Here is a 19,311-nt window from a genome sequence, read left to right as displayed (position 1 = left end):
TTTACAGTGAAATATCATTTGAGACTTAGCAATTTTGAGAGTTTTAGCTGTTTTGCTCAAGCATAGAATAGGTGTAGCGTTGCAAGTCTGTTCTTTAATATGTGCTATGATTATGTTTGATGATAGTGAAAACAAATGCTATCATATTATGTCTCCATTGAAGGACGATTTAAAAGCTTCTGCTCATGGAAGAATTGTAAGTCTGTTCATATGTATCAAGGCTGTGTGGAAAATTGAGCAGGAGTAAAAAGGGGTATAATGTGTATAGCAGCCTTTTGTTAGAAGAAACAGGCAGAACGATGTTTACGTGAATGCATAATTGAACTTTGAGGTATACAAGAATGTGATTCAGAGATTGTTATATTAATACATGCTGTAAGAGAGTAGACTGATCAGAAACTTCCAATTCATGAGATGAGATAGATGGATACTAAAAGATAGGCATTTCTACTCAGACACAATTCAAGGTTTTGCTAATGTAAAGCATAACTAAGCATTCACCAGTTTTTTGAAAGATCAGAGATCGTTGGTATGTGATATAGAAAAGCAGGTCTCCAGTATATCCAGTTATATACTGTTTAAAACTTAATAAGTTGAATAATTTATGTAACTTACAACCTACTATTTGTATTTTTATTGAACAAATTATTTTGGAAAAGCAAAGAAAATTAATTATGTAGAAATTTTTTGTTAAAATACAAAATTAACAGAAATTAAGATGAAAAAATCAGTGCTTTTCTGTCTTGAATGTAAATAATAAATTATTTCACAGATTTATAATGAAATTATATTTCAACTTACATTCTACGTTGATCCAATGTGTTTTATGTAATTCTCTTTTTTTATTGCACATGTTAGAAGCATAACAGGTGAAAACCTTATTATTTTGTGTTCGACTGATATTAGGAAACGTTAAATCTTGCAAGGTATTGTTATTTGGCTCCCACCTGTAGCTGTACTTTTCTGGATATCCATTTATTGCTTTACAATGCAAAATACATTTGTGACCTTCAAGAAAGGGTTCATCAGCCTCGATTTGTATCGTATTAGGTGGATCTGTATAAAAGAAAATCAGATTATTTATGTAATACTTGCATAAAGATATTTTATTTTTTGCTATTACATCAGCAATTAATATTCCAAGCTGCATTACATATAAAGTGATGTATACGAAATGAGAAAATTTTCAATAAATTCTATTAGCATTGCAATCTTTTACATTGAAAGAAAATATCCAACACAAATTTTCAAATCCTTACAAATATATTGGAAAAGATACAGCTATATAGGAAATCCTTGTTGGCAAAATTTAATTTGTAAGACAAAGTTTCAGAAGAAAGGAGGCAGAATAAAAGGAAATATTGAATATAAGTTTACAATAGTTCCACAACTATCACTAAATTAATTTAAATAAAAATATATATAATGAAATTGGTATTGTTGATAATGATGAATTGTTATAAAATTAGGGGAGTTTAATGCCAAAGTTAAAAAAAGAAAGCAGTGTTTAAAAAAATGAAATTATGAAAATCTGTTTGTGCAAACTTATGAAATTTTACTTACATTTTTTTCTAACTTCATGAAGTGCAATACAGATTATTTTTCCATACCATCTAGCTCTGAAGAGCACATGATGTTACTTAACAGTATTATTAACGATCATCCAGTTTTAATACCCAGTGCAAAATCAATTTGTAAGATTGGCTGCATGGATCTATAATACTGTACACGTTGATTGATATACCTACTCTATTGACATATGTGAGAGTGATTATTTTTTTGACTTATGGATTCTTAAATTATATGTATGTATCCTCCTCAAAACAGACAAACATCATCATCATCATCATCACCATTTTATGTCTACTTTTTTAAAACTCAGTTTTGGCATGCCTTCAATAGATGGATGCTTTTCCTAATGCCAGGAACTTTACAGAGTTTATTGGGTGCTATTTTTAATGGCACCATCACTAATAAGTTTCCCTTGTAACCTACAAAACTGAAGAGCTGTTCAACTAAGAGGGAAGATAAGAGATAGAGTAGATTCTTTGAGCAAAGTGTTGAGAGTTTAAAATATGACTGAGGGAGGGCAGAAAAAGTTTGTTACATGCTGGAAGATTTATGGCAACTATTTACTTTGCATCAATGGGTGGGGAAGACTAGAGTGGGGTCCAAGAGATAAATATTGTGATGACAAGGTACCAGAACATACCTGCATGATAACATGCCCAAGATATATATGGAAGAGAGAAGGATGCAGAAGAATAATGAAGGATGGTGGATAAGGCTATAAGAGTGTCAAAAGAGAGTAAAACTGACCATGAGGTGAATGAGGCCAGCAGTATATAGGAGATAAATGTAGAGAATGGTGAACAAGAGTGGAAGTAATCAGTGTGAGTGGGGGGAAAACTGAGGATGTGGAATAGAAATTAATTGGGAGTAGTACAGAGAAGAGTGGTGACCAGCAGTATCAGAGATAGCAATATGGTATAGTATACAGTAACAGATTCTATTTGAATTTCATACAAGAGCAGAAATTATAGTAGACAGGAAAGTGATAGAGTGATAGGGTGTGATAGGGTGTGATAGGGTGTGATAGGGTGATGAGGGGTGGGACTAAGGTTGCAATTGAAGGAGACCGAGGGGATAGGATGCTGGATATAGAGTTAGAGATTGTGAGTGAGATGTGAGGATAGGATGATAGAGGTGGAGTTGAGGTTGCAAGTGAGGTGAGTGTGAAAAATGGAAACCAAGGAAAGGAATGTAGTCATGGATGACAAGAATGAAGAATGGGTGTCAACAGCAAGTGGCAGGGATCAGAAGTTACTAATGGAGATAAGAGTTTAAGATGGATACAAGAGTGAGGTGAAAGTCATCAACCGTTAGAATGAGGAAAATGGATGTGACTTGGAGGAGGAACCAGTTGTCTGGATACAAGATGAGAAGACTTAGGTGCATAGTGTACATATATATTATGCTTTGAGAGCCTCAGCCATGATCTGCCAGCATAGAAAGGTGAATCTTGTTGAGTACTGCATATCACTTATGAACTTGGTTTGTCATCTCTTTCATGTGTCTCAGCATCTTGACATGAGCCTTCACTATCTCATCCCATGTCTTTCTCTTGCACAGATTTCATCTACTGTGAGTGATCATCACTTTTATTTACAGCTATCTTCATACATACATATCAATGCAGTCTTCTCTCTTGCACACAACATTTGATTCCTCTAATGGCCAGTTTTTCTCTCAGCAAATTTGTACTCCATCAATCTTGCACTCTAACATTGCATATCCAGTGAAGCATGCTTGCTTAATTTCTTTCTAGGCTTTTCAGGTCCTCCACATTCAAAGGTCAGGTCTCACTATCATGAAGCATTCCAAGTTGAAAAAAATGCATCATAAACTCAGCTTTTCCCTTTGAGAGAAAAATTTTATGTTTATAAGGGAAGTAATAAATCCATGAGCTTTCTCTACTCAGTAAAATCTCTACTCAGTTTTTTACACTGGCTACTTTATTTTGAAAACATCAAATATACTTCCAGAAGGAGGGAAAAGGATGTAAGGCCAGGCCTTCAAATAAAATATATGAGACAGACGAAAGATGGAAGAGAGACTGTTAATATTTCCACTCATAAAAACAACAAAAAGACCGGACTTAATCTTATGGAACACAGAATGGAAAATTAGAATTTTGCTAGAGCTAACAGTGCCATGGGAAGAGAACATCACTAATGCAAAGTAACAGAAGGAGAAGAGGTATGAGAGATTAATCAAAGAGTGTGGAGACCAGGGATGGACTGTTGAGTATTACTACCTGGCAGTAGGGGCTAGAGGCTTCATTGAAAGGAAAATGATGACGTTATTTAAAAGAAGGTTTGTATTTTTGAGCTCAGAACTGAGAAAATTAATCAGGAGGATACAGGAGGCAGTCAGAAAAGCCAGCTTCTATATACAGTTGAAGCAAGAAGACCCAAAATGGCTTGAAAGCCATAACATGCTGACTGGGAAATAGCGTCACTAGGTGAGGCTGGCTGACACTTAAGCAGCATCACTGATTGACAGGTGGGCCAAGGTAGCGATCTCGTTTATAGCGTGCCTTCCTGCTGGTTCAAAGGCTTGTACCACCAAACGGCTGGTCAGCTCTGGCTACTGGAACTGAAATTAACATGACACTGTTGGAAGGCAGATTTAGAGAGGGTGCAGGCTAAAACTATGTGTCCTTCCCCTCCATTGGTCAGTTGAAGCTTAGACAGTGTCACATGGCAGTTAGCTGGTGCTGGCTGCTGGAGCCTAACAGCGAGTATTTAAAGGGAAATTTGGCAGGATGGTCAGTTGCCCTCTGACATTTGTTGATACTGCATTGAAGAAACCAAAGAACAAAAGAATAAAGGAGAAAGAAGAAACGCACTCAAAACCAGAGCTGAAGACACCTCCAAAAGGTGGGTCCCACCACATCGAAAATGGTAGCGGAGTGGGGGCCAAAACCGGGTGTGGTTCCTCCTGATAATGTCTTTAACCACTGGATCCTATAAAGGAGCTGTTGATGTAGTGAACCACGAAACATGGTTGGAATTCCTCCACCACTATTTATTTTCTGATCCTACTACAGCTTCAGCTATAAGAATGAGGACATTAGCATAAAGAGTTCCCAGTCTTAAATTTTCATGGAGGTATTTGATAAATAAAAAGGGACTGAGCATTGGTGGTATCCTACATACCCACTAAATTTATCACTGTACTTATTGCTAATTCTCATCTTGCTGGACAGCATCCCTGCATATGGCCTGTGTGACTTACACAGGCCATTCATCGACTCCTAGCTTCATCAGTGATTATTAGATCACCAAATGAGTAAACTCTGTCAAAGGCTTTCTCCAGGTCAACAAATGTTAGGTACAGCAGCTTACTTTTTTGCCAGGTATTTCTGCAGTTGTCTCACTAGGAACATCATATCTGTAGTACCTTTTTCTGGTACAAAGCTTAACTACATCTCATCTAGTTTAACTTTCTTCCTAATCAACTGAGCCATAACTCTTTTTCTGACTTTGATGACCTGGTCCAGTAATCTGATATCTCTCTAATTGCTTATCTCTCTTCTCAAATGAAATTTAAAGAGCTCCCAAGTATTTAAAAGCTATACAAGAATATTTATTTATATCAGAATTTGACCATAAGTTCATTCCCTCTGAATACTCAACTTACGTGATAAAACCACAAACAAATTCCAACAATACAATTAGATACATAGTTCACCATTTTGGTATAACAGAGCATTGTTTATAATTGTTTCCTTCACTCAAAAACCAGCATTTACAAAAGACATTTTACTTTTGTAAAATATAAGAGTACATTTACTCTTACATTTTACTAATCTTCTCATATTTGAATTAAAAAAAGAAAATGATAAAAACAAGTTAAAAATTTTCAAAAGATGCTTCATTTATACTCACAATAAATAGTTAAATTCTTTTCACGAGACACATTGGCAGCAATATGAGTTCCCAGGCACTTAACTGTTCGATGAGATTCAGGTGTTACAGTAATTTCAACTTCTTCTTTACTAGTATTTGATACATTTTTATACATCAAGGTTACACTTACTGGTGGATCACCACCTTTCAAACTGCACTGGAATTTGGTTGGAGTACCAACACATACTTTTCCTCCAGAAACATTTAGTGTCATGTCATCTCTTTCTGGAGAATCTATGAATTTTAGAACATAAAAAGTTAAAATAAAAAAAAAATTATTCCAAGCAAAATCAAATTCCTGCACTTAATAAAAAAAACATAAGAAATAAAAGAACAAAACAAAGTATATTTTGAATAAAATCACCATTTTAAAAAAGTTTTTAAAGTATAATTCTATATTAGTAAATATTTGAACATTGGCAAAAAAGAATAAATTTTAGGAGAAAAGCACATTTGTAATGACTTAGGTAAAAGGTCAGCAATTTTGAGAGGCAAGGCTTACTCACTACCAGTCCCCTAAGATAGGTTCTTTCTTTTATTGACCCTGAAGAGTTGAAAGTCAAAGTCAATTTCATTGGACTTTGAACTCAGAAAATAAACAGGCCTAACTAAATAATGCATAGTATTTTGTCCCATGCTCTACTGATGCTGCTTATTTAACCACATGATAGTAATAATTACTTTTGCTACTAAGCATTTTTTCTGGCAAGCTAACAATTCTGCCAGATCATCACCTTGACAATGACAATGACTGGGGTGGTGATGGTGAGGATAGTAATAATAATATATAATAGTAAGACCCATGAATATTTCACGAAATTAATGGTAAATCTTTTGGGTTATTTCTGAAAACTTTATCCAAAAAACCTGAAAGCATAGCCTGTGTTGTGTCTGCATGGAAAGATAGTCACTCATCTGCAACTCATTGAAAAGTGAAAGAAATTGAAATACAATGATTGCTTAATGTACCTTCTATATACATAATATATACTTTATGCACAATTTTATAGACTTAATACACAGCACTCATAAAATAAATATTCACTCTTGTTTTCCATTTGCCCCATAAACAAAAAAAATTGCTGAACATATGATACAACCTTTAGTCAAACTGCATGCATCTGCCACATAAATAAGTGAGCATATCTCATGGAATTACGCTTATGTGCATGCATTAAGTGATAGATGATATAAAAAAAACTTAGTTCAATTAAAAAAAATACACTTTTCACTTTCCAGTCACCACTGCCACCTCCATCATCACCACTCATATCAGGACAATTACCCCACCCCCAATAGGACAATTCTCCCCAACGATAACTACCCCCAGGACAATTACCCTCTAAGACAATTACCACTCTTGCTTAATTACCCCCTCTCCAATATATTAAGAAGTTTTAAATCATCATCTGTTGTTCTCAGAGGGTTATTGTCCATGGAGGAGGTAAATGTCCAGACATTTACAATTTTTATTTCCTTCATATATATTATCTATTTGATTATATATAAATATATTATATACAGATCAATAATATTAATATGCCAATTTGTTCTTTTTGTACGTACCTGTCGTGTGTGTCACACTTACTTCAAAGAGGAAGAGAGTGACAAAGTGAGAGAGAGGAAGACAGAGACGAAGTAAGAGAGAAAGAGAGAGAGTGAGAAAAAAAGAGAGTGAGTGGTGATGGCATTCGTTTTGTGTTTTTAATTTTTTCAGAGAGGAAGTAAGAGAGAAAGTGACAGTGAGTAGTGACGGCATTCGTTTTGTATTTTTAAACATTTCAGAGATGAAGCAAGAGAGAAAGTGAAAGAGACAGTGAGAAGTGACAGTCTTCATTTTGTGTTTCTAAATGTTTATCACATCACAAGAAAAGTAGATACATAGATACATACACACATTGTTAAATTAAAAGTGGGAGAGAGGAGGAACACAGAGGAAGTGAAAGAGAAAGAGAGAAAGTGAGAGAGGCAGTAGATACATAGAACCAAAGAAAAGTTGATACACAGATACAGAGACACAGCAAATATTGGATGTCACTTTCACTTTTCTTTACCACACGAGGATAAAATTAACTTGCAAGTGGATGAGTACTCCACAGACATGCATATCATTAACATAGTTCCCAGGGAGATTCGGCCTCACACAGAATATGACAAGGCTGGCCCCTTTAAATTACAACTACAACTCATTTTGGCCAGCTGAGTGGACTGAAGCAAGATAAACCTTCAAGTGGCTGGAAGAAAATGAAAAATGAGCCTATACAGGGGCAAGAAAATCTTTTTAGCCATTGGGGTCGCTATGGGTGTTAATCCAGTCCTAACAGCGGAGTTTATGGGTTTCACAGATCTGGAGGCCAAGCCCTCAGATAAGCACTGATGTGCAGGCTGAGCCTGAGTCAAGGGCGAATAAACAACGGAATAGCAATTATTTCATCATAGCTTTCACTGCTCATACTAAACACATGACATTTTTGCCTTACATTATGGAACATTTCCTTTCACTTTTTTTTAAAAACGACACTCCGTCGATTACAACAACGAGGTTCCTGTTTATTTGATCAACAAACAGTCAGCTCATAAAATTAACACGAAAGTGGCTGAGTACTCCTCTGACATGCATACCATAAGGTAGTAATCTGTAATTGTCACAATATAGAAGCATTTCTCATGGCGCCAGCACATAATTTACAGATGTTTACATTTTTTAATGTTTCCCATGAATTTTTCACAGGTCCAGCTAGTATTAATAATTACGATTACAAACAAATGCTAATAATTACAATGTTCTATTTAACACTTTACAATAGTAAACATTCTCATTTTTCTGTTTAACCTCAGATCTGAGCTCAAATCTGGAGAGCTGTTACAGAAAACAAATACCACCATACTGTACATCCACATACAATGTAACCTGCCACTAAATGTCATCAACCTCATTATCATCCTTCTAATACCATCTTCAACAGGGATATAGTGCATTGCACCAAAAAGCTATAATGCAAACAAACAAAGAATAAGTAAACAATCTAAAGAAATAATAACACCATCTAACAAGTATGCAAAAATCACAGAGAAAAGACCTAATGACATGGTATAATTTGCCATATAACATTGTTGAAAAAGACAAAAAAAGTGTTGTAAAACATTTTCCTTCCTAAACAGATAAACATGTGCTAAATGGCCAGCACTAAAGGGAGCTACAACAGTACAAAAACATGCCTAATACCCTCAAGAAGTACAATGCAAAGTTATTGCAAATCAAAAGTATAGTGAAGGGAGCAGACATGCAACTAACAAAATATACTTACATTTATAACGAACACATTTATTTATGTTTCAGCTGTGCACCTTATTCTAGAAATTAGAACTCAATGAAGTAAATGCTTTAGTTAACTAAAGCAAATTACAGATATCACCACAAATATTTTGGGGTCTACTAGTTCATAATTGGCCATTGATATAATATTAAAACTAAAATGAAATCAATAACGAAGGCTATTTTCAAAATTGTTAAATTTGTGTAATCCTCTCATTGTTGTGATAAATATAAATTCAGAAATGAACATATATTTTGAATAAATATTTTGAACAAATCTATACTTTTTGCTTTGAGATAAAAAAAAACTTACATTTCATATGTATTTCAAGTTTCTTTGACGGGTAAGTAAATTCACTTTTACTTAGAAAATATACAATGCACTGTAATTCCTTAAACTTGCGCTTAAGAGTTAATGTCAGTTTTGATGATAAGGTGATTAGCTTCCCTGATTTACTTGAACTGTTTGAAATATACGTTGTAGCATTTTCTTGTGTTCCATTTCTCTTGGTAATCAACCAAAACACTGAAAATTCAGGTTTAGCATTTTCAATAAGGCATTCATAACTTTTGTTCTGATTTTCCATAGGAACTGTATTAGAAATAGTCTTGATTGTGATTGATCTTGGTAAAACTGAAATGTAAGAATTGACAAAAATTGTATCAGTAAATAGATGGAATGATTGAATGAATATGTGTGTGTGTGTGTGTGTGTGCGTGCTCATGTGTGTGTATGTGCACGTACGCATGTGTGTGTGTGTGTGTGTGTGTGTGTGTGTTTTAAAAATATAACTATATATCTTTTATTTTTGCTGGACAGGGGGAATTGAGATGAGAGCAGTCTCGTGAATATTGCTTAAATATTTTTAGTTTGATGAAAAATAAAACAGTATCATCTTTGTTGATATCAATAATTATTGATACCAACAAAGATAATACTGTTTTATTTCTGATTATAATCAGAAGGCAATACACAATATTCACTGATTGATCTAACTTAGCAAACCATCACATTTATGGACCAACTGGAATGCTTTCTTCTTCAGATATGCAGATGACATCCTCAAGCTCACCTCTTCTCATAAAAAGGCTAATAGTGTGTCTTGTACAATAAATAGTATTGACAACTATTAAGATATTGAAACTGAACACTGCAGCTGGCCAGTTCCATATCAAACCACCCAACCTATGTCAACATGGAAAACAGATGTTAAACGATGATGATGGTGATGATGGTCGACATTGGAACTCAATATCTACAGGAAAGCTACAAATCAGCCTTAGCAATGAGGGCCAAGGCTATTAAATATAGAATAATACTACAGATGTATAACAGATATGGCAAAGCAGGAAATAGAACCACTAATATAAAGCAGTCTAGAAAACACTTGCCAAAGGTGTTGTGCAGTAAAGCTGAACTTGGAAACATATGCTTGAGAAACAAATGACTTAACCATATATTTTGTAGAAATTCTCAGTTGTTATTTGTGCTGCAGGCACCAACATAGCTAGAGTGTGTGACACCTGGGGGTGGCCTTTCCATTTGCCACCCCCAGACCCCACAAAAATCACATATTATGTACAGCAATAGTCTATAACAGGATGAAAAGTCCTGCCCCTATGCCCCCTCCCCCAGCCATGCTAGTGGCTATAGGTGTCTAAATCTTTCTTCCTATGTCATATGCATCGGTTAAAATTTCTCTAAATCTATTCCCAGTTATGGGATCTTTTTTATTTCCATATTTTCCTTCTCAAAGTCATCTTTCATTTCTGTGTCTACTTAGCTCTGACTGATGTTACTGGCCATTAATGTATGTTGTATAGTGCATTCTTCATTAGGAAAGGTCTACATTTTCACTAGCAAACCAATCCTCTTCTTCGTGAAGATGTAATATATCTAACTAATTGTGTTCACCAGATTGGTAAGTGATGAGATGGTTGGCTGGCTGCTTAAAGTATGTGTTTAATCAATTGCATCACAGGATTCTCGGAGCCTTACACCCTCCTCATTTCTTAAACAACATCCAAAACCTTCACTAATGTCATGGGAAACATCATCATGTTGGCCAACATATTAATTGAAGTTGCAAGCCACAATAATGAAAACACTGTCAATCATTGTTGAGTTAGTCTGTAGATGGAACTTATAAAAGTGGTTCTTTCTTTCTTATGTTAATCCTGTATGGTGCATGTGTGGAAATAAAAGTTGCTGTTGAGTTGTCTATAGCCAGTCTCATTTTTGTGATCCTATAATACACTCTCTTTACTTCAGTTACTTTATCTATTTATATCTCAGCTAACAGTATGCCTACCACATATCTCAGTCACTACCACTCACCCAGAAGAGCTTGTACTGTTGTTGCTTGCAAGTAGTTTGGTTGAGGGTACTTTCCATTTCAACTCTTGCATCCAGTATATCTTGTCTCTACTGCAGTATCTCTACAATCTCACCAGATCTACTTTTCACCATAATTATATTTATGGTCGTAGCTCTAGATTTTTAGAAACTTCATGAAAAAGGGGTTTCTTCAATAGTAGATTTGTTTGCTTGTTGGTTTATTACTATGAATGCACTTGGTAGAATTACACAGGTAAGATTTGCTATCATTCATTCTGTCTCAAATACTTGCTGCATATGCTACAATAGGTGCTATTTTCAACTATTATCAATAGACTCTTAGTATAATTAACATTACTGTTACTATGGATGTTTGCTATGACATTAATAACCATCGTTGTCTGGATCATAGTATAGAAGGAGAAAAGTAAGGGGCAATTGGATCTGGTACATGAAGTATAAGACAGGGAACTGAGGTGTTATATACTTATTGAAAGATGGAAGAAAAGTTTCCAGTATAGATGGTGGGGGGTGTTAAAGGTGTGAGGGTGTTAAAGATGGTGGAGGAGTCACAATATTGGATGGGAATATCAAGAACAAGACTCAATGTTTTATGTGAGCAAGGTAACGTTAAAGAGAACGATTTGACATGTGCTAGTCAAATTTAGCAGATTAGAAACACCAAAGTAGTACTGGGTGAATGAATGTCATAAAATTAAAGAAAGGAGGGGTACAGAAATCAGTGTTTATCTTAGCATGTTTCTCATTTATTGTATTAGTAGTTTAATAGTAATGAAAACAGCTGAAATGAGAAGCAGTAACATTCTTAGAAGCAATATGAGAAGAAAATATATAGTCGAGAGAGACTAAAGGAAATAATGAGAGAGGGGTGATATTGCTTTTACGCACATATATATAAGAGTTGGTTAGTAAGCAAAGAATAAACAATCCAGGTCAGTAAGACTAGTTCAGTTGGCAGTCCATATGGGCTTTTTGCATCTAAGCGATGAATGGAGAATCCCATGCTTGCAGTAGGTAGCATTTGAAATGGATGCAGGAATTTAATAATAACCTTGGTTCCAGAGAGTCTTTAAGGATCCTTGCTCACTCAGCAATGCAAATTTTGCAGCATCCACTCCTGTTAATATAGGATCCCAGCCACTCTATGATACTCCACTTGATATTGTATGGGGTCTCTTCATCTTTAAGGTGCTACACATGGCTTGTCAAGGACATGACAAATAATCTTTCTGGAATCCTGATAGAGGACCTGTGGTTGTACAGGTGCCACTTGAAGGCAGTTCATCTGACTCGATATTTCCAAGCATGAGTGTTAGTCGTGTTCACATCTCTGATGCATCTTCTGTTGGCTTTGGGGCTGGAGATGTTGTTGCCATTGCTTTTATTAGAACTGTTATCAGTGCTGTTATTACAATGTGTGATTCTGGCAATATTACTGTGACTGTTGTCATTGTAACAATCATTCCTGGTCATAATGCCAGTGTTGCTGCTGCCATCACCAATGGTGATGTGGCTGCCATCATTGGTAATATTGGGCAGGGAACTGATAGCTTTGCTGGTGCTACTGGTGTTTGCATGGCTGTCATCTCTGACTATAATGCTAGTTTTGGGGTCATTGGTGTCAGTGCTGATGTTCTGCTGCTGTCACCTCTGATGCTGCCACTGGTGTTGTTGGATGATCCGTTGCTGCTATTACTATGGTCACTAGGTCTGGGTACCACCACAGCCCCATAGATGACTCCTTCAGTTTTGCATTGGCCTTCCCACCACCACCACCACCACCACCAGGCAGTCATTGTACTCTCTGCACGAGCAACTAGCCTGTCTTGGATTCTATGGGTGAGAAGAGCATTTGCAAGGATGATGGTGATACACTTGCAGTTGATAATTCTGCAAAGAGGCCTGGAAGTGCTACTGTGGAAGGCTGCTGATTGTAGAGAATGCGTGGGAGAAGAAGACTCTGCCTAATGTGTGCCTAACAGGGGGATCAGTTATCAAAATCAGACTTTAAATGAAGATGATGTGTATGAGTAGTGTGCATTGTTGTGTTTGTTTCTCACCAGTTTACAACCAGTGTAGATTTGTTTACCACCCAGTTATATGGAAATTTGGCAAAAAGAGGATAGCACAATGTGCTTAGCTAAAACGATAAGTATCGGTGTCCATCTAATTGACTAAAACCGTTAAAGTAGTGCACTAGTATGGCCATTGCAGTACAATGACTGAAATAACTAAAAGAATAATAGAAAATCACACACTTAACTGTGCAAAATATAATTACTTACCAAATACTGTAATACTGAACATGCTTGTATGGATAGAAGAACTGCAAATAATACTCATGTTGTCTTCAGCTAAACTGACATTGGTTATACTCAATATGCAACTTTTATTTTGGCAACCAGCTTCTTGACGGCTTCCAAAATATTTAGAATAATTTTGGTTGACTGCTCCAGTGTATTTAGCAATAACTGTTCCATTTTCAGTGTACCAAATTGTCGAAGTACTTTCATCAGCTGAATTACATTTCAATGTAAATTTTTTATCCTTTATGGCAATTGGTGTTTCAGAACTTGGGTAAAGATTCCCAATGTCATCTAAAAGACAAATTATTACATAATGAATCAAGCTTTATCAAATGACAACAAGTCTGTTTGATCATATTCCACTTGCATTAAAAAACTAATAATATAAAATAGATACTACATATAAGGAAATGGTTTCTTCCTTCTGCAGAATACAAATCAAAATCAGCCAAATCACATTGGAAGATATTTTATGGAGGAATGGGCCAAGTAGAGTGATTGTGAGCAAGAATCATAGTTAAATAGCAAGATAAGTTTGTCAAGTGACAACACAATATCTCTTATAAAATGCTTTTAATAATAACTTGATACACAGAGGTTTGATAGTGTATTAATAAAAAAAAACATCCCTTTCAAGGATATAATACTCCTTTCCAGTAGAATAGCATTGAGTTGTTACATAATTGACAATCAATCTGGCAGATCATGCATGTGTGAGTGCAGGTATGATTATGTATGTCATCATCATCACTTAATGTCCGTTTTTCATACTAGCATGGCTTGGATGGTTTAACCAGAGCTGACAAGCAGGAGAGCTGCACCAAGTCCCAATCTGATCTGGTTTGGCATCTATGGCTGGATGCACACCAGAACCCTCTTTTTCATACACAATATACAAACATACATATATGAAATACATATATGTATATAGACATGCAAGCATATATTTATGTACATATATTGTGCTGTGCGTGAGAAAACCCGGCAAGCCAAGTGAGACCTAAATCCAAGGCCTCTGCCAGGGGAGTAGCCAGCCCACTCATGCGTACCTTTCCTACATTGGACACTAAACTCCGCTTGCAAAGACTTGTTTGAGGCAAGTGAAATCGAACTAAATTCGACGATTGGCACCCGTGCCAACGTCGTCTCCTTCATTGGACATGAAACTCAGCTTGCGAAGACTTATTGGGGCAAGCGAATTTCAAAATCGGGATAGCACCTGTGCCCAGCGTCGCCTTTGTGGCACTTGTGCCCAGCGTCGCCTTTGTGGCACTTGTGCCCAGTGTCGCCTTTGTGGCACTTGTGCCCGTGACATGTGTAAGGATTTTCGAGCGAGATCGTTGCCAGTGCCCCTGGACTGGCTCCTGTGCGGGTGACACATAAAATACACCATTTTGAGCATGGCCATTGCCAGTACCGCCTGACTGGCCTTCGTAGGATTTTCGAGCGCAATCGTTGCCAGTGCCCCTGGACTGGCTCTTGTGTGGGTGGCACATAAAATACACCATTTTGAGCGTGGCCGTTGCCAGTACCGCCTGACTGGCCTTCATGCGGGTGACACGTAATAGCACCCACTACACTCTCTGAGTGGTTGGCGTTAGGAAGGGCATCCAGCTGTAGAAACTCTGCCGAATCAGATTGTTGGCTGGTGTTGCTATCCGGTTTCACCAGTCCTCAGTCAAATCGTCCAACCCATGCTAGCATGGAAAGCAGACGTTCAACGATGATGATGATGATGATAATGTAAACTGACGTCAGTGCTCAAACATAAAAATGCATGTATTGTTATATAGTCATCTATGTATACCCATACACATGCATATATACACACACTTCCCAGTCTGACATACGTTCGTACATGCATGTATGACTTTCATATGATGGAGATGGGGATGGGAGATAAGAGAAGGGGAATAGTTTGAGACAGCCACACATGTGTCATATTGCTTAAATAAGTTCATGAAATCAAGGACTGATTTAGCAGAAAATTTTAAAATCTATTTCCACAAATCAGATTTTGATAATCTTCATTGCTGTCACTACTACCACAATGATGACAACAATGAATAATATTCATAGATGTAACATCTATCAGGACAAAGAAGAACTATCATAAATTGACCCAGAAGCACTCTTACACTCAATATCACCAGAAGCTGCCTGGTGACTGAAAGACTGCTATACTCCCACCACCAGCCCTTCCCTTTTCTGATTGCTGGTGTTTGTCCCTGGGGGCTTTATGGGATTGGCGGGAGACTAAACATTGATTAGCTTATGCATATACGTGTACCAAATAAGTTCATGAACTCGACAGCAATAAGAATACTTTAGTTTTAAAATATCCTTTTGAGAACAGCATGAAAATGTATATCAACAACCAAAGGGTTATAGAGGAATACTGGGTTATTAAAAACAATCAATTGCAACCTGAAAGTTTTTTTTAATTTATTTGTCAGCAAGCATAGAACTGCTGTCTCACCCATTGGTCCACTGATAGATGACAACAGCAATCTCCACCATGATGCTAAAGAAATGCCAGGAGTCCTGCAGAAGCAATATTGGTCTTTCTTCAGTGATCTCAGTAATATTGATGCAAGATATTTCAATGAACTCATCCTTCATGTTATTTCTGACATAACTTTTACTGCCTCAGGCATCATAAAACCAAGCATTATTCTGCAATAGCCCCTGATAAATTCTCTGCTAGTGTCCTGAAGGAATACTGTCACCAACTTGCATCCACTCTAACCAACCTCTGGAGAAAATCTTTTAACTCAGAGTATATATTGAAATGATTCTTATTCCAGCATGGCTTTTGTTGCAGCAGAGACTGCCTAACACAGCTTTTACATCACCTTGATGTCATTCTTAATGTATTTGGAAAGGGATTGAACACTGATGTTATATATCTTGACATCAGCAAAGCCTTTGACAGAGTCAATAACAATATTTTTTTTGCTAAAACTGTCCAATACTTGAATCTATGGTATACTGCTTCACTGGATCAAGTATTTCTTGGTGAACAGAACCCAACAAGTTGTGATTGATGGAATCCACTCAAGCCTAGCAAAAGTCACCAGTGGTATTTCTCAAGGGACCATTTCAGGCCCACTTCTCTTCGTAGTCTATATAAACAAAATCTCAATTTGTCATCAAGCACAGCAAAATGAAAATATTCACAGCTTCAAAAACTTATTAGTGGTGAAGAAGGTCAGACAAAACTCCAGTCTGAGGTGCATGTCGTAAATCATTGGGTGGACAGAAACAACATGCTGTTAAATGAGGGAAAATTTGAACCCATGCACTTTGGAAAAGAGAATATGTTCAATCAACCTTACTCTCTTCCTTCAAGAGTCTTACTCACAGCATCGAATAATTTCAGAGACTAAGGAGTAATTGTTGACAACAATCTCAGCTGGAACACTTACATCAATACTAAAGTCAATATAGCTTGCAGGATGAGCTCCTGCATTCTCAGAATTTCTGGTCCAGAGAGTTAGATGTCATCATTCCCCTTTCCTTAAGAGCATAGCCATACTTAGAAAATTACTTCCCCTTATGGTCTCCCTATACCAAACAAAACATTATAAAAATTGAAACACCCCAGAGAGTAATCACTAAAAAAAAATTAAAGGCATGACTGACTTTGATTATTGGAACCACTGAAAATCTCTGAAACTTTATTTTCTCCAACATTGCTGTGAGTGCTAAATTATTTGCACAATGTGGAGGATATAACACTAGCAATGCCTGAGTGACCTTAGCATCAAATTAAGAATTATTCTAAGTTGAGGCCCTGTGTGATGTGTAAAAAAACAGATGCTGTGCAAAGACCTTGAACTGCAATCCAGGCTCATAACACATAAACAAATTGCAACACACTTACTTTTCTTTAACTGGCCCTGTTCTATTTAAAACAAGTCAAAGAAGGAAAAAATCCTATCATTTTCTAACAATATTTGGACAGATTTCTTCAATGAATACCAGACAAGCCACCTATAACTGGATCCATCTCAGTCAACAATGACACCTTACTTCAATAAACCATGATACTACAAAGCTTGACTTTAAAATGACTTAATTTATTGATCTTCTAAGTGGCCAGAGCCAATTTAGCTAAAATGTAAGTACATATATATATGTATGATATATATATTTATATATATATCAGGGACGTGCTACCTAAGTAGGGGAGGTAAGCAGTGCCTACTTTGAATGAAATAGATCGGTGGCAACATTTTTCTCTCATGGCAAAATATGCACCTAATTCAATAAAATTATGAAGGATAGTCTGATTACTATGCATAAAATTCAAAATGCGTTCAATTTTTTTGTAGATTAGGTAGGCATAATTCGCCCCCGCTTTTCAATCTCAGTATTTAAGCTATGCATAGTACTGCTGTAGTACATGTACTGCATACATTTCTACAAAATGTTTTCTTTGTGCTATAAAGGCAAAAATAGATCTGCCTTCAACTTAGTCATATACTTGTGTTTTGCTTATTTTTTGTGTGTTTTACTACGTAAAGGGCGCCAACTGTCTACCCTAAGTAATTACTGATGGCACGTGCCTGAGATATATACATACATATATATATATGTATTTATGTATATGTATATATATACACACACACACTCACATGCACACACACATATAAGGTGAGCACAAATGTATGTATTGCCACTATATGTATATATAAATCAAAAAAATGCAACAAGAATGCAAAAGATGACAATAAAACATTCGGACAGATAGACAATAAAGAGGACAGGAAAAACACATCTTTTTATCATCTGTCTGTCCGGATGTTTTATTGTCATCTTTTACGTTCTTGTTCCACTTTTTGGATTTATATATATGTATGTATGCATATGTATATATATTTGATCACCAAAGTTTCAGGAGCTAGGTTCATGTTATAAGCCTACAAAATCTTAAGTTACATGGAGCCAAATCAAGCTCTTATTAAACACTAATAGATGTACTCCTAGTCAACTGCATTCAGTGCCTCTTTCTTTCATGTACCCACTCACTCATATATATAATGTGTGCATGTGTGTGTGTGCATGCATATGTGTGTGCACGTGTGTGTGTGTGTGTGTGTGTGTGTGTGTGTGCATATCCAAGAATAATATTTCTAATGACAATCAGAAATCCAACCAGTATACACACTAAAGATGAGGTTAATGCATTAAAAGAATGTCCATTTTAATAACAATAACATTTCTCAGGTTTTTAGAACAATTAATATTTTTGTGAATTTCATCAAACCAAGAACAATTTGTGGATCACATGCTAGCAACTAAATCTCTCTTCTGCAAATCAAACAAATAGTCTCAGCCATAATTTTGTCATTTCACTGATACTGGAATAATTTAAAAAAGGAATTTATAAACATTAAAATACTATTAGCAGTATTTGTTTGTTACAATAGATTTTGTGAAATGACTGATTCTCAAAATTAGTGTTTAGAGAAATATATTTTATTCATTATCAGGAAAATATAAAGAAATGATTGCTATTTGGTACTTACTATATATTGGTTTTATTTGAAATTTTATCATCTTTCCAGTGGTCTTACAAAATAATGCTACATCATTATTTGAAAAAAGAGTGATGTTCAAGATGTTGACTGTCCCAGAAATGACATTTGCTTCAAAAACTTCACTTTTAATTGGTGGCCAAGGATCTCTAATTTTTTGAAATTCAATTTGCCAGTATTCAAAGTTTTGCATTGCAAGAAAACATTCAAGTGTTGTTGGTTGATTTTTCTTCGCAAATTTTAAACCACCATCAATAACTTCAACTTCAAGAGAAACTGAAGGAAAGAAAATATAAAGCATACATACATATAT

At 35.9% G+C, this 19,311-nt stretch overlaps 1 protein-coding gene across 6 annotated transcripts in view; it reads right to left on the bottom strand.

Moving 5' to 3' along the window:
• LOC106879981 (uncharacterized) overlaps window positions 1–19,311 on the bottom strand; it is a 263,310-nt gene that overhangs the window by 89,338 nt on the left and 154,661 nt on the right. For 5 of the 6 annotated variants that reach the window (XR_008264230.1, XM_052968292.1, XM_052968290.1 and 2 more), the window contains 2 exons: window positions 5,454–5,708; window positions 802–1,056 (listed from right to left, as the gene is read on the bottom strand). Coding sequence is in view for 5 of the 6 variants with exons in the window: in XM_052968292.1 (XP_052824252.1) it covers window positions 802–1,056; window positions 5,454–5,708 (510 nt within the window). In the remaining variant the exon portion in view is untranslated. Of the gene's footprint in view, window positions 1–801; window positions 1,057–5,453; window positions 5,709–9,103; window positions 9,425–13,434; window positions 13,747–18,989; window positions 19,275–19,311 lie in introns of all 6 variants that reach the window. The other variant, XM_052968291.1, reaches the window with a different exon arrangement.

This window comes from Octopus bimaculoides, chromosome 5 (genome assembly GCF_001194135.2).
Source record: "Octopus bimaculoides isolate UCB-OBI-ISO-001 chromosome 5, ASM119413v2, whole genome shotgun sequence".
NCBI lineage: Eukaryota > Metazoa > Mollusca > Cephalopoda > Octopoda > Octopodidae > Octopus > Octopus bimaculoides.
This window is presented reverse-complemented; position numbering and strand designations above follow the sequence as displayed.